Genomic DNA, 17297 nt, shown 5'->3' with positions numbered 1-17297 from the left:
TTGTGACTGCACTCCAGTGGTTACTTTAACTTTGGAATAAAGTCTACTCTTACATGTTTCACTTTATGTAGTAAATAACACCTTTCTTTATCTTTACCACGTTTTTGTTGTATTTTTAAAAAGATCTCCTGCACATCTGGGCACTACTTGCTTTTTCTCTCTTTTATGGCATTCAATGTTAGGTCTTTTCATTACAAACCTTGTCCAGGAAAAATGTAAATGTCACTTGAAGATTATTTAAGAATCCCATATCAATCTATGTATCCATCCGTTGATCGATCTATCTCTGACTTCACTAGTGACTCCATCTTTATTTTTAAATGTATTTTACTCATTCAAATAAGAACTTATTTAGCTGTATTTTCACTGAGGTCTCCTAAAAACCCTTTGGTTTTTTTTTTTAATTCTTTTTATTTTAAGATCCCTTGGTTGACTTAAGTAGAAATTAAAAGTTAAAATGGAAAAGAGCAGTAGCATTTTGGTATATTGGTTTTGAGAAGAATCAGTAGAAACATCCTCCCTGCAAGGATGACAAAAAAAAAAAAAAAGGCAGATCGATTCAGATGCCAGCAAGGCTCCAGCTGCACCAGCTGGCACACAACATTTTAGGATGATAAATTCAAGAACCCCTCCTCTCACTACCTAACGCCTCCTGTCCCTCTGGTGCTGCGGGGCCTCACCCTTCAATTCCTCTGGGCTTTCAACCCCAGGCCTCTAATTATCTGACCAGGAGGTGAAGTCCAACATCTTGTGATTTCCTGGCTGATCCCCATTATACTGAGTATATTTATGCACTGGAAGAAAATAGTTGTGTTTGCAATATTAAGTCTATCCCCACTAAAAACCAAGCTATTTGTTTCCTAACCCCAAAAAAAGAAAGAAAAAGAGAGAAACTGTTGGGGAAATATTCATCTACTCAGTAAATACTCTTTTCTCCTGATACCTAGACCAATTTTAGCTTATCACTGTTTTCAGTTGCTATATTTAAAATGTGAATAGTTCCCTGGATTAAGTATTTTAGGACTCATGCCAATACCTCCTACATAATAAAGATCCTTAAGCATGAAGCCCTGACATCCTTGTTCTGATTCATAACACCAAATAAATGGAAAAATCCCAAACAGGTGACATGTTTTATATAACCCACCACGTATAATGCCAGAAGTAACTGCTGTGTATCCCCTAAGTGGTAAGTAGCCGCATCTTAGCATGACCAGGTGCATTTCTAAGGGACTCTGCCATTTGCTGTCATCACTGTTTAGGCAACCTCTGCAGCAACCTGGTATTTGTTTTATAAACAAAGGTGCCCACGGACTCCCAAATTTTGATCGCATAATACTATACCACTGGAGCCTCACAGCAGCTTCTTTGATGTCTAAAGAGACAAAGTTGACTGTTGTTCTTAGCCCTCTTCATCTGTGAGGCGTGGGTCACACTGTTTAGATGCATTATTGTGGACCACAGCATCTGTGGGATGGCTGTGCAGGGACAGTTACAGCGTGGATGGTAGTCCGGGCACAGGGAGGTTGGACCAGTTGAACTGGGAGATCCCATTCATCTTAGGAGCCCGGAAGCAAAATCTTGGCAGCCAAGTCTTTTTACTAGTTCGAACCATAAAACTGTGGACTAATTCATTTGTGTTCTTGTATTACGAGGTAGTGGAAAGACTATTAAATCCAGGAATCTCAGGTTCTGTTTTCAGCAACTTTCTAACTAGTTATGCAAATCATACCTGTCTTTGCTTCGGTTTCCTCTTTCTACAGTAGAGATGATATGGTTTCTCCCTACCTCAAAAAACAAGATGTATGCGAAAAAGCAACATCACCAGAAATGTACCATTTTTTGTTACTCCAAACCCAAACTACTTACTAGACTCAGATTGAATCATTAGTATGTTAAATATTTTGCTTACCAGTTTACCAGCTCAGGGCTGTGTATCCTGAGATTTAATAAATATTGTTGGGGTGAGACAAGGGCACGTACGTAAATGACACTCATGCTGTAACACAATCGTGAATGAAGGCATGATGAGGTCCTTGTCAGCTGATCTTTCCTGGGATGAGAGAGCCTGCTCGTTTAAGAGACAGCAACTTCCCAAAGTGACCAGTACAGTACGGTTTATGCATCAAAGATTTTACAGCCAGCCTCACTCATGGGAGAGCAAAAACGAATTTCTCAGAAGACAAGTTCATGTGGGAAGTAATTGAGACAGATCAACTTTCTCATCCTCCATCATCCCTTTCTCTTTTCCTGCTATGCTTCATCTCAGTTTAAGACTCAGTGGCTCTGTATCTGTTGTTGCTGTTGTTGTTCAGCACTCGTCTTCTGCCTAAGAAATGGAGAAAGACATGCGGTCATATGTTTTGGAGAGCCTGCCATCTATGAAATGCACACATTACCACCCAACAGGAACTTCTGACTATTTTATGCAATCTTCAATTGCATTCTCGTTTTAATTCAATGGGGAAAATAATTCCCTGAAATAATGATGATTAAAATTTCCAAAAGGACCAAACCTTCCTCGTAGTAATATTCCATCTTTGTGGAGTAAGATAGAAAAAAAGGAAAAATTTCCAGGGCTGTTACATGTTCTGAATTGCTGAGCAGTGAGAGGGCTGTGGGTAGACTTGTTTGTTCCAAACAATGTGTTACCGTTTCTCTAGTGCTGCTTTGTCCCAAGAGATAACCAGAAACGTGTCCAAAAGCAGCAGGATATCAGACAAGCCTGATAATGAATATACCTGCAAAACATACTTTTCAGAAATGATTTCTCCATCTGTGGCTATTTTCTAGGCTGACTTATTTATTTGGACCTTTATATTTCAGAATAACCAGAGATAAATATTTTATGAATCATAAGGTTAATGTGTTTCCATTGTATAACTTCACTCTGATGCAAGGGAAGACTCACTCACCCTGTCCTGAAATGTCCTTGAATAGAACTGTATGTATTTAAAAATTCAAAAATATTTTGGATAAAGAGCTAAGCCTCTTTCTACATCTTGTGTGAGGTTCTCCGGCTACAAAAGAACTTTCATGAACACGTTTCCATTTTTGCTCGTTTAGGAAATAAACCATTTATTTACCATGAGCTGTAAGGGTGCTTTCACATTGCACAATATCAGGGAGCTTTTAGGGGAGGTGGGGACTCACCTGATTCAATCAAATCACTCTAATCCATCAATTCCTAACTTCATTTATAGTTTCTAACATGTAACAGTATTAGGGCATAATCTGTGTCTGCAGCATGCTAAGAGACCTTGTAGCTCCTACAGTGTGAAGAAAGAATTTTTAACGAAAGTTTAAAGTCAAGGTGATTTGAAACTCTGCCCCAGGCTGGTACAAATCAGGACATAAGATTACTATATTGACTTCATATTATTAAGGCATACAAAACTCTCCTCCCCTGCGCCATGTGGCTCTATATCCCTTGAGAACCAGGTGATACTGGCTCTTTAAATCTTACTTTGTAGTCTCAGAAAATTTCGGACAAACTCCAATAAATCCTGTTCTGCGACCTTAGAAACCTAGGGAACATTGGAAATACCCACCCGCCCACCACGGACAGATACCTGAACATGCTTTTCTTTCCTATGAGAAACATCTTTCTTTTCTGTATTTATTTTTATTTCTAATCAGTCTCCAGGAGAATTTGTAGGGCTCTGAATTCTGGGTAAGAAAAGCTATCGTAAGGGGCCTGGATTTTGGATCTTCTTTTTGATGTAAACCAGATCGTAAAAGACAAACTTGATGAGAGTGGTTTTATCAGCTTGGCAAGATAAATCTCTAAAAAAAACACTGCCTTTATAAAAACAAAAGCCTGCCGGCATTGTATTTATTTTTTTTAACCAATTCCCACTCCCCTACTTAAAGATAAGGATGGGAAAGATGTTTTGCCTTTCCGTTTCAGAGGGGCTACTGCGTGCAGACGCCCTGGCAGGTTGGAAATGTGCAGCAGCAGGGCCTCCCTGGCAAAGGTCCCAGGGGAAAGATGCTAACCATGCCCAACATGTGTTAGGGGACAGTGACCTCATTTTCAGGGATGAACTGAGGTTACTTCCAAGCAAAGTCTTTACAAACAAAGGCAGCCTTGTAGCAATCGGTAGGAATCTGTGGAGGCAGACCCTCATACTTGGGGTGGTTTGGATGGTGATGATTACAAATGGAGACAGCCTTTAGGAGGATGGTCCTTACCGGTTAAGCCCCCAAACCCTGTATTCCTCCTATTCCCGCTTTATGGATGGAAGATACTGGTTTATTTCCAATAACTAGTTAGCAATCAAATAAAAATATACATATAATCTTAATAACTACAAGTCTTCCCTAATTAAAAGGGTTCAACTCCTTTCAAGCACTTGCCATACAAAACACACACACACACATACACACAATTTCCCTTTATTTAAGATCTCTGTTCCCCACCTCCAAACACACACCTATAATGGATCTATTTGCTGACATAAAGACCTAATACCCCTTTGGGGAAAAAAAAAAAAGAAAAACCAGTCTCCTAAATATCTGAAGCTTTTATTGACAGGAGGCAAATTGTTGCATGAATGTCACAGTTCTTTTAAAGTTGCGCAACTGGTCACATTCTTTTGAAATTGGTCAGAAATTAGATCACTGTGTAAAATATCTATAAAATATCAGCACATATAATCTGATTATAAAATAGTTGGACACTTTGGGTACTATCTGAATGGCCACGTCCCAGTGATTCTGCTCTACCTTTGTCACTGGCTCCCACCTCGTGTGCTTGACCAGTACCATGTCTGCCTGTCTGATCTCAAAGCCTTATATTCAGAAGAATGTGACTTTCAAGTCACTTGGCTTTTTTCCACTGAAAATTGGTTTATTCCAGATAAACAAATCAGTTTTGGGTTTTGAGATGTTCTATAAAGCAGCTCCATGTATATTTCAAAACAGTAATTAGCATTGAAATCAATAATTAAGGAGCAATGCCATAGAGGTTTGGGGGATCTTGATAAGCAAGTGCCTCTACTGTGTAAGTCTCCTTTCTGATTGAGAATAATTAGCAAATCTGTATTACTGTATCCATCAAAAATTACTGCTCAATGCTACCAGGAAAAGCTTCACATTTTAATTTCTGGCTGTAAAAGTTTGCTTTAAAAGGGGGGCTAGAGAAAGGGGAGGAGAGGCAAATCTGAAAGCCAGAATTCACAAATCTGGCATTGAGAACTTAATCCTCTTACAGGACATTAAAAGTCAGTGAGTAGACCTTCAAAGCGCCTCTCAAAGCACTCCTTTCTTTTCCATTCCACCTGCTATTTCCCCATATCTCCCTATCACATCGAGGTTGTTGTAAAAATACAGTTCTTTCAGTGGTGCCCACCTCTGGTTGTGTATTAGAATCACTTGAGTTGCGTTTATCAAAATGTCCCGTCTCAGACCAGAAATCTCTGTGGTTTGATTTTCTGTTTAATCTTCCTCTGGAGATCCGTGAAACACGGTGGATTGACAGTCATTGACCTACAGATCTTTTGGTCTCCATTTTCTCCCACACTGTAATCTGCCATCAATTAAATTGGGCTGAAATATAGATTGAATGATTTCTTTTCACTCTTCAAAACCCTTCACTGCTACCTAATATTTTTAGGGTGAAGTTAAATCAGGTTTATCTGCCATTCCAGACCTTCTGTGAACCTCTCCTTTGCCATTCTTCCCAGGGGACTCTCAGTTTCAGTAGAGGCTGTCTATTTACCGTTCCTCAAACCTTTCCATTTCTGTACCTTCTAGCCACTTTTCCTTCCTTCTTGATGCCACTGAACAAGTTCCTTGTTGAAGTCATGCCTCCTCCTCTTAGTTGTTTCTCAGTTTAATCCAGGATGCAGAAATGGCTCTTCTCAATGAGCTTCTATGGACTTTATCATCCACCACAGGTTCTTCTGCTGTGAATTCTCACTCCACGTGCTGCCTCTGGTCTGCACAGTCGGATTATAAGATCATGGAAAGCAATAGCTTCATTCTCCAGGCAGAGGCTGAGTAGACATAACTCCTTAACTGCTGGATATTGAACCCTTTATTGAATATGAGCTCTTAATCCTGGATCATGTAGCATCCACTTGGAAGATTTGTTTTAGGTTAATAGTTAGAAAAGACATTTAGGGCTTCAAGATCCAGACCTGTGACTTCACTTTCACCACAACCTCACAGTGGAGTAAAGTATGTGGATTTAAGAAAACAGATTTATTTCCTTTCTGGATATGTCTGCCTAGATACTCTGGTACTTCCATTCACATTTAAATTAGCATCTCCAATATGAGAAGTCTGAAAAATTTGTGCTCTTCCTGGACCATATTTTCTGATGTGTGACCAGAAACCAGACAATGTGGTCTGTTGGATCTGGCCACCTAGATAATGATTATGGAGATTTTTAGTGGAAGAAACTTTATTAGAGGTGTCTTAGAATCTTCTTGAGTTGTAGAAATCATGGTCAGTAAAAGGCCTTTTATTTGGCAAAATTTATATCAGTAGTTCTTTGGTTAATTTAAAAAAAAGGTTACCATCCAGGAAATCATTAAAAGTACACGTATTCGTTAAACATTTGATTTTTTACCTTAAGCCACGTAAATAAATGTACATCCATTTGCCAAAAATGGGACGTGAAAACAAGGACTTTTCTCTGAGCACGCATCTGCTGACTGTGCTCACGTTGTCTTTCCATAACACCAGCACTTTCTGGAAGTCTCAGATTCAGTTTTTTTTTTTAAGGAAAGGTAAAAACTAAAGTTAACTGTGAACTAATCTGACTATAGAATTTGTCTGAATTTTTCTGATCTTGATTTTCATCCCTTACAGTCATCGCCTCTATATCTGACTCAACAGCAACATTTTTAGGAACTTCTTTCTAATATGTCTTTCCAAAGCATTTAATTTAGTTTTCATAAAAATACTCTTTCTCTATGTACTATTTTACAGTTTAAATAATGCCTAATTAAGTTACACAGTTATAACCAGAACAACTGGCATAAATATGTGAGAGAAAAAACAGCAATTGACTGACTTCCTAGTAGGAACTGGTGGGCATGGGAATCCTAGGAATGGTCTGTGTCTGGACATCAGTCCTGGTGGACAAAAGGAATGGTGAGTGAGGGGAGTGGGTTAAAAGAAGAGTTCCCACAGTCCGGCAGTACGTCTCTGGGCTGTGGTATCATCCAGACCTGACTTCAAATTCTATTTCTAACACTGTTTGGCCGTGGGAGCTTGGGCAGCTTCCTGGACTTCTCATTTAAAACACACTGATATCAAATGTTGGCGATTGTGAACTAAGTTATCCGTGAACAGCACCTAGCAGAGTGCCTGCCTCTCTGATGACTCCAAGTAAATGTTGCTGCTGTTTCTTTCCTTCTGTCTCTGCCAAGTGTAAGTTCCTTTTTCCTCTTTGGTATCAGTCTGGAACACTTAGTCAAGGAAGGCATTAGATAGTAAGGGTCAAAGCCAGAGCTCTAAAATCATGGATTTGAGTTCTCATCCTGACCCCCAGTTTCTAAAAGAATGCCCTTTGGGTAGGTTGCCTAACCTGACTTTTCTAGCCTGTAAAACGTGGATGATACTGGCACAGACCTGTGAGAAGGAATGTGTGGCAATCAATGAATGTGCCTTGAATGTTATAAGTGACCAATGATTATTAGTTGTGTTCCCATATTATTAGATATCAGGACACTTAAATGCCTTGTGATTCATTAAGCACAACAGAATGCAGACTTTACCTGCATATTCTTTCTGACAGTTACTGCTAAAACCAAAACATTGTTCCGTAGGTGATCCCAGCAGGCGTATTACCAATCAGGCTGTGCGCCCAAAGGGAATGAATAAACCAGAATAAGCTCAGACCCACTCCTTTGTGTTCTCTTGAAGTTTGGAAGAACTCCTAATTCTGTCACTTGACTCTTCTTTTTCTCTGGTGAAATGAAGAGGGAGCAAGAGGCTGGAGAGGGTATGAAATAGACTGTTGTTGTTCCCAGTTAAGTTGGTATAGGGTTTTGCTTCTCAAGGAGTAGTTAGAGCATGGGACTCTGCGAGAGATGAGCATTTCTTCCTTTAGCATTGACTGAGAGTCTGTTACGCAGAACTCAGCCCTGAGCAGGACGTGGACCTGCCGTAAAGGAGGTCATAGTCCATCTTGATGGGGTAGCTGGCATCCAAGCTGAATAGACCAAGTGCTTTAGGGGTCTGCAGAGAGAAGGGGTCATGTCTGGTATTGGGGAAAATAGTGGCTTTTGGGCTGGACCCAGGATTTAATAGGTGAATCTCTTGGTGGGGGAGGGGAAGCAAGGGGTGGTGGTGAGCATTATTGCCAAAGGCATATCCTGGGTGAGGTCACGGTGCTGGGAAATGATGGGGCCTGTTGAGAAATAATAAGCCTTTGAGGGATAATAAGCTGTCTAGATTGCCTTCAGGGTCAGTATTTATGTTTTAGTCCAGGCTGGAAGTGTTGGGGGCAGGTTTTAAAGGGACTTAGAAGTATGCCATAGACATTGATTAAATACTGTGGTTTAAAAGCAGAAACATTTTTACAAATGAAGCATGTCATCAAACATTAATAGATAAAACAGATCAAAGTAGATCTCCTGGGCTGACACTGAAGATGGGCATCTGGAACTCTGCTTACTCAGCCTGACTCCTGGCCTCAGTGTTCTTGAATGCTAGGGCTCGACAGAGCCACTGATGTTGAGGAAAGAGCCTGGGCTCATTATCAAGCAGTTATGGATCTCAGTTCATGTTGCCTGCTTATTAGCTGTGTGACCTTGGGCCAGTCACTGAACTTTTATGAAAGTCAGCTTTTTGCGTCTGTAATGAAATCCCTATCTTGATTGAAGTGATAAGAAGTACATAATAATGATGCCTGTATAATAGAACATGACAATATATATAAAATGCTCCAGGAGTCCCAGGCCTGTAGTAGGCCCTTATTAAACTGCAGCTATATTCCTCGTCATGATTTTCTCAGAGCTCTCAGTGCCTCCTCATGAGCTCGGGAATAGTGTTCAGTGCTTCTGGACTATTCAGCCAGGGACAGTGTGCTGACTACAACTTCCTGGAGGTTTCTTAGAATGAGCTGGGCATCACGTGGTGAGGGCCCAAACTGGGCAAGTAGCAGGGTGAATGAAAAAAAAAAGGTTAAGTGTATTTTCAGCTGTAAGAAAAGTGAAGATGTTAGGATAATGATAAAAATAAGTCTTTTGAAGTGCACTTGTGAACTGGGACACAGGTAAGGGATCTATGAGGTGAAAAAGGACTATTTTTACTCAGCTGCATAGACACAGGGCACAGGAGACAAAGCATAGAACACGACCGAGGTGGACAGTCTAACAAGAGATCTTCCAATAAGCTGGTCCCCAAAGTGTGTAGCTCCCAGTATAAAGGGTGGCCAGGAAATAAACCCACCACCTAGAAGACTATACCAAAACTTGCCTGTCTCACTTTGTCACCAAACGGAAAGAAAAAAATCTCCCCTGAGAATTTGTAAGCACAAGGAATCCCTCATGTCCATACCAGTTTGAGGTCTAAATGTATGTGTAGTCTTTTAAAAAACAAAAACAAAACCAAAAAACCTTCAGGGCATTTGGTTTTTAAACTAATGTTGGGTTGATAGTGTCTCTAGGCAACTGGTAGAAGCAATCTAAAATTCCCCTTTGAAGAAGGCAGTGTTAACCCAGACATAAAAGAACTCCCAAAGATTAATTTCTAAGGAATATGAGCTCACAATCAATAATCACAAACTTCGGAAAGTGTAAATTGGTACAATCACTTTGAAAAAATTTTTTCATTAACTGATAAAGTTGAATAAGCACATGCCCAGTGACCCAGCATTTATGATCCAAGGTATGTACCTCAAAAGATCGTGCCTGTGTGCACTGGAACTAGTGCCACAGTGTTCAGGGCAGCACTGTTCATAGTAGACTGAAACCAGAAACAACACAGTCATCAACTCCACAGTGGACAGACTGTGATATCATCACATGATGAGATCTTCTGCAGCAGCAGTGATAAATCTATTACAGTTACACATGTCAACGTGGATGGCTTTCAGAAACACAGCATTAGAGAAAAGAAGCATGTCACAGAAAGATTCGTAAGGTATGAGTGCACATACGTAGAGTGCTAAGGCTCTCAACTACATAATATTAGGCTTAGCACAGTTTACCTAGAGGTTAAAACTGTAAAGAAAGGCATGAAAATGATTAACTAGAACAGATGATGGCTTGGGGAGCCAGTCAAGGAAGAGCTCACTGGCAGTCTACAAAGCTGCTTGTAACTTTCATTCCTTGAGCTGACTGGCTGTGGGCAAGTGGGTGTTTCTTTTGCGATTTTTTTCTTAAACTGATCATATATGTTTTATGTACTTGTATTTACGATACACATTATGATAAATACTTTTTAAAAGGAGAGTGGAAACTATAAAAGCCCCCCGAGATAGAATATTTGATAGGATTCATATGTGCAACTTCTTGAAAGAGGATTTGAGGGAAAGAATGAAGAATAAAAAAGTAATCAAAGATTCACACCTCTCACCACAGGAAAAAAAATTTTGTAACTATGTATGCTGACGGATGTCAACCAAATTTATTATGGTGATCATTTCTCAGTATATACAAATACCGTCATTGTACACCTGAAACTAATGTAATATTATATGTCAATTATACCCCATTTAAAATAAAAAAGATTGATGCTAAGGTTGTATGCCTGAGTGGCTAGGATAATCTTGGGACCTTTCTAAGTCAAAATAAGGAAATCAAGGGAGTTTATTATTCATAACTGCCGTTAGTACCTAGTTGCAGTGACAGATATGTTACATGTTCTCAGAAAGTGTTTGTTGTTGATGTTAGAATGAGGAAATTGTGGGACATGGAAATGTTTGGGGATACAAGTGGGAGCGACATGGATATAGAGCCTTAGGCATAAAGAGATGGTGGAAGCCGTGGTAGTAATGAGCACAAGAAGGAAAGAAATGTGAGTTCTCAACATGGAAAAGGCCATTTTTTTTCAGTGATAGGTTGAGACAGTGAGGAACAAAAAGGAGTGAATAAAGGGATAGGAGAAGCTACAGGGAAGATGCTGAAGAAAGAGGAGGTGATCAGTATTGTCAAATGGTTCAACATTAAGAGACCAGAATTACAGTTAAGTTAATGGGATTTGATGATTGGAAGGTCATTAGTGATTCCGTAGAGAAACTATTGATTAACAAGAGAAGCCATATTGCCAGGGACTCAAATATGTGTTAAGCAAGGATATAGAAGCGGTGATACTAACCTAAACCAATCCTTCAAATTGTTTGATGTTCACAGGATAATTTTAAAATAATAATCACTCACTGAGTGCTTGCTATGCACTCATACTGTGAATCACCTTACGTGAACAGGTCTAATTTCATTCTAAGCGTAAATCATTTTATCTCCCTTTGACAGCTTAGAAAACTGAAGCACATGCGTATTACGAAGCTTGCCACTGCTAGTAAGTGGAGTAGCTGGGATACAGGCCAGTTAACCAGTCTGCTACATGGAGAAATGGAGAGCATCACTTGCAAGGAGTGCTGGGTAGAAAAGTGGAAGGAAAGTTTTTTGTGTAGTTTTGTTTTTATTGTAGACTTAAACACCTTGAGTATGTTGGTAGGCAGAGAGCAGGATGCCAGTAGAGAAGAAGAACCTGAAGCTTACAGGAAAGATCTTCTTCCCTTTCATGGGGTTCCCAGGTAGTTGGAAAGATGAGATAAAGGGAAACTGACTAGAGAATTGGTAGATCAGGTATTAATAGGCCTCACAGATTGCTCCTTGAGGTTTAGAAGCAGTGGAGAAGAGCTCTGTTATGTACTCACTGAGTCGCCAGTCTGCATTTCTTCTCTACTGATAGCCTGATCTTGAGAGTTGAAATAAACTCAGTGAAGGAATTATATTTTAGAGAGGATGTACCTGAAAGTACCTACATAGATAATTCAATGGATGGATGGATGGAAGGACGGATGGACAGATGGACTGATTTATGGAAGATGAATGAATTGATTGATGGAAGATGAATGAACGAATAAACCGAGTTTCTGAGCATAGACTATAGACCAAATATTTATTAAGCCCTTTCTTAAAGTAGTGATTAACAACCTAGACTGTGGAGTCAGGCTGTCACAAAATCAAGGTGTCCTCAGTACCACTCTCCCTCTGAAGGCTCTGGGGGTTAATTCTTCCTTGCCTCTTCCAGCTTCTCGTGGCTTCTGGCATTCCCTGTCTTGTGGCAGCATTATTCCAGTCTCTTCCTTCATCTTTATGTGGTCTCTCTTAGGTGTCTGTGTATCTCCTCCTCTTCTTTTTTTAAATTGAGGTATAATTGACATACAGCATTATATTAGTTTTAGGTGTACAATATAATGATTTGTTATTTATATATCTCCTCTTCATATAAGGACATCAGTCATTGGCTTTAGGGCCCATTCTAATCCAGTATGAGCTCATCTTAAATAATCATACCTGCAAAGATCCTATTCCCAAATAAGGTCATGTTCTGAGGTTCCAAGTGGACATGAATTTGGGATGACGTTATTCAACCCACTGTACTATTTTGTGGAAATATTATAAGGACTAAGTTAGTATAAGTACTTATACAATTAATACCTATTATATTAAGTGATTAATAATATAATTAAGTGGCCAGTAATGTAACTAATATAAGTGCTTGTAATAGTGTCTTGCACATAGAGGTATGAAGTATTGATTATGGCTGAGACTGGCACTCAGCAAATGAGTATTTTTCCGATCTACTGCTTTCTGCTGAATAATATCAATATTCTAGTACATGTGAAAATTCTGAGTTATTAGACTAATTCATGATAATGCTTTATTCTGTCCTGGAAGCTATTTCGTATTTCTTTCCTGTGTAGTAAAATTACTAAGTAGACAAGACATTAAATAGTGATGAAAGACACTTTCATTGTCCAAATTCTCCCTTCAAACTTTCATCATCTAAGGGGAAAAGAAATGCTGACCAACTTGCTTATGTTCATTTTGAACCAACAAAGTCCTTAGGCAGTGGCCTTCTCAGTATGACTTTCCACATGACAGAGCTCAGTCTCTCCTGGGACCTCATTTCCTTCCACAGTAATTTGTCTACAGTTGGGTTTACAGAGACATTGTTTGAATAGAATGCTCAAGATTCAAAATTAGGCTGTAGCCTGTGTTAAGAGTCACCCTTAGTGACTTGATGAAGTGACAGCTAAGAAATGCAACACATTGATGTTGGGCCTAATACAAAATCTTATATTTACTTTTAACATTAAGGAAACAAGCAACAATCTAGAGGTATGACAGGCACAATTTGAAAAAAGGAAAAAGTCAAGTCTCCATTGTTTACCCTGCCACTTAAGCAGCACAGGCTGGAAAAGTGTGCTGGTGAGATGAAGGCAGGTGAGTCTTAACTTGTAGCACATCTGTGTTGTTCATGACCATACAGCCAGATGTTGGCCTGACTGGCACATCGATGTTCAAGTGTTTGTGGAAGGGAGGCGTGGCTGCGTTGCTTGCAGATGGTTGAGAATCGAAGGAGGAACTTCTTTGTTCTTGTCCTTGGGCTTTTATAACTGCGCTTCCTAAGCTGCCGTGTTTCTTCAAGGCAGTCTTTATTTTCCTCTTCTTGCTGTTTCTTTGTAGTTTCCTCTCTTTGTCCCCCTGTATTTTTTCTTTGAAGCACAAGTAGTGGCTGATGGTTATGTTTTGGTGTGTTAAACATGTCTGCAGGTACCAGAGGGCTGAGAGAAGAAAGTAAATTTTTGTCCCTTCTCTTCTTCCTAAAATTCTCAGGTAATAAATTAGCTACCCCAGAGAATTATTTGATAGCAGAGTCATTGAGTGAAATAGATTTAGAAGGTATCCACCAGAGAATTCTTCATCATTAGAGCAGGTGTTCTTAAACACGAATCTATGAGCAGGCTTAGCAATCCTGAGTTGCATGAAATAGTATGCAAATTGTGCTTGCAAATTCATGTTTATATGTATATGCAGATTTGATGTGTGTATGCAGATGTGGTGTGTGTAGGCATATATGTGCAATTGTTGAAGGAAAGGAATTTATTCATAACTTTTGTTGGTCTCAAAAGAATCTAAACTCCAAATTGATAGACAACCACTGAGTTAGAAGATTTGATTTATATTGTCTGCATTTTGTTTTGCTTTAGAGTTTCTGGTGGGAAAATTCTGAGAAAATGGGGAGGGAAAACAGACAGTATATAGAACTGCCGAACCTTTTCAGATTTGGAATCAGTTCAGAGTTTCCCCTTGACTTGTGACACCTCTGTTTGAACTTCTTTAGCTGCTGTTTTTGTGCACTCAAAGTCAGGGTTTGGGATGCTTACTTAACTCACAGTTGTTATCTTTGGCCATTGAAATACCCAGGTAGACTGATGTCATTTGTTCCCAGAACAGCATCAGAGCCCTTCTGGGCAAATTCACTGATAAGTCACTGAGCACGCACAAAGAAGATGATATTTTACGGTACAGTGAGCCTTCCTTGCATAGCTAATTTATTTCTAACTGAACTTACAAACCAAACAAAAACTAACCTTCACCAAATACCAAACCTCTTTAAAGACTGAATTTTATTATTCTTTCCATTCCTTGAAACTTTGGTTTGTCCTTTGTCTGATTTGAACCAAATCTCTTGTCTTCCTCATACTTAACTCTCTGCTCTGATGAGATGATTTGCATGCTTGACTCAAATCCCAGTTTTATTTCAGCAGTGCCTACATGAATTCCCAACTGCTTGACTCATGGCTCAGTTTATGATCTCTGGTGTTCAGCTTTGTATCATAGCAGATTCTCAACTTAAATGGCTGTTGTTGTTGTTGTTGTTGTTGTTGTTGTTGTTGTTGTTGTTGTTGTTGTTAACAAAGCCTCTTGTATTGTTCCAGGAAATATTTTAATTAGTTATTTCCACATAATTTACTTATTTGTTGATTCATTCATTCGCAAAACGTTTATAGGCACCTGCTGTGTGCCAGGGATGCTTCTGGTTGTAGGGGGAACAGAGAGATGAATGTTTCACAGACAGTCACTGCCTTGTGCTAGGTCAAGGCAGGTACAATCCAGGCAGGCTAAAGATTTAAGCCTTTTGAAACCTACAGTCTTTAAATAAATTGGTTTACTATTTATTTAGAGCAGTAGTTCTCAACTGGGGAGGTGCTACCCCTCACCCAAGGAAATTTGGCGATTTGGAGACATGTTTGGTTGTCACAAATAAGAGATGCTACTGGTACCTGGTTGGTAGATGCTAGAGATGTGGTAAACATTGACAGTGAACAGGACCATCCCCTACATCAAGGAATTATCTGGATCCAAAAGCCAACAGTGCTGAAGTTAAGAAGCCCACATTTAGAGCAGGCAGTATTGCTTTGGGGAGAGGCACACTGCTGTCCATGGGGAGGGCGAGACCCTGGAGACAGTGCCCTCTCTTGAGATCCTGAGCAAGTCAACCCACACCAGAACCAAAGGTCCCTCTGAGGGACGGAGTTTCCTTCATCTCAGTTACATTTCCAGGGTTGAATTAGCATTCCTCAGAGATTGGCATCTTGGTGGCTTTCCAGTTGACCACCCCTTCATTTGCCTCTGCTTGTTCTTAAAAGGCGTACAATTTCGGGAGGAGGAAGGACAGGTATACCAAAACCTGTGATGCTGGGTGATACATACCAGGAGAGCTCAGTGAAATAGATGCCTTGGGAGCACTTGAGCAATTAAGTTCTGCCTGGGAGGTCTGGGAAGCCTTTACAGATGGGATGGCATGTCGGGAACTTGAAGGAGGTAGTCGCCAAATGGCTGAAAGAAGACCCTTTCCTCTTTTAAGCCATACCCTGCATGATTGCACTTATAACCAGTGAGGAGATGTTTGGGGCAGCCCTTTCGAGAAAATCTACTTCTGTATTGTTTTACATGGAGCAAGACTCCCTTGCAAACTGTGCAGACCCAACTTTGCAGTCTTTCTTCTCATCATCTTCTTTCTATTAAAAATTTCAGTAGTAGGTGGTTTCAACTACATAGTTGTAGGTATTCAAGTTCAGTAGTAGTTCAGAGTTGTAAACTTTCAATGAATGAATTACAGACTTTGTTTTTGTTGTTTTTAAAATGTGTATGTGTTTATTTATTTGCACCTGGTAATGCTTCTAATGGTTTTCCCCAGCCTGTAGACTTAGCTAGCTTGAAAATATGCGGAAAATATGTATTCCACACTTCACAAATTGTGTAGACATGTATAGTTTGTCAAATACAATCTATGTTCCAACACATGGCTGTGTCCTGCAGGAAAATCCAAGAGACCATCATTACCCCAAAATTCCTGCTAAACTAGTGTAACAGCATTAAATGTATTTGTGAACCTCTTCATTGAAATAATGGCTGTAGTAGTTAGATACAAAATAATGGAATAGATGTTAAATTTCTTTTTTAAATTACGAGTTTCAAATTTTCTTTTTTTTTTAATTATATGAGTTTCAAATGTACAGCGTTATAGTTCAACATCTGTATAATTAAATTTCTGATAAAATAGAATAGTGAGGTTTATCATAATGTCACTACCAGGAAGTTACAGGATTTTTCTTAATGTTCACAAAATTGTATTTTGATTTAATGTGTCTACACATCATGGGAAATTTTCTCTTTCAGTTCAGAATCAGATGTGACACCATAGGAGGGGTAACTTTGTACACTTGAAACTAACTTTTGAAGAATTGGTTCTTTTCCCTGGTGACTTTATAAAGACCTTTTATTAGCATTTTCATGTTCGAAATACAATAGTTCAATTGAAAAGTCTCAGTTTTACTTCCTTTTTAGTTTGCAAGATACTCTGGGTAGTTAGAAACATGCTTATTAGTTTCCTTTTTCATCAGAATGTGTTTTCTTTTTTATTTCAGTCTGATGCCAACGCGAGTTACTTAAGAGCAGCTCGAGCTGGACACTTAGAGAAGGCCCTTGACTACATAAAAAACGGGGTTGACATCAACATTTGCAATCAGGTTAGTTGTGGTTATTGTTGCTGTTATTTAATTTTTTAGTTAAAATTTTTTAAATCCAGACTTTAAATTCTTTAAATCTTTCATTACATGTTACCAAGACTTTTCTTTTTTGCTAGTATTCTCTGTTAACTTTCATCAGTTTGAGTTACCAAGTTATTCTCTGCTTTGTTAGAAGAGTACTCAGATATGTAGATATGCATCCTTTAATAATTAACTCCTAAAATTTAATAAGTAATCATATCAGAACATGCCCCCCTGCCAAATGGCCACAAGCACCTTTATTCCAAAT

At 39.2% G+C, this 17297-nt stretch overlaps 1 protein-coding gene across 5 annotated transcripts in view; it reads left to right on the top strand.

The window, feature by feature from the left end:
• The window catches only part of ANK3 (ankyrin 3), a 304223-nt gene that overhangs the window by 80024 nt on the left and 206902 nt on the right, over positions 1-17297 (top strand). For all 5 annotated transcript variants that reach the window (XM_014557311.2, XM_032491465.1, XM_032491464.1 and 2 more), the window contains exon 2: positions 16907-17008. In XM_014557311.2, coding sequence (XP_014412797.1) covers positions 16907-17008 — 102 coding nt within the window. The remainder of the gene's footprint in view (positions 1-16906; positions 17009-17297) is intronic.

The sequence above is a fragment of the Camelus ferus genome, chromosome 11 (assembly GCF_009834535.1).
Source record: "Camelus ferus isolate YT-003-E chromosome 11, BCGSAC_Cfer_1.0, whole genome shotgun sequence".
NCBI lineage: Eukaryota > Metazoa > Chordata > Mammalia > Artiodactyla > Camelidae > Camelus > Camelus ferus.
Note: the sequence above shows the minus strand (reverse complement) of the source record. Positions and strands in the feature narration are given on the sequence as shown.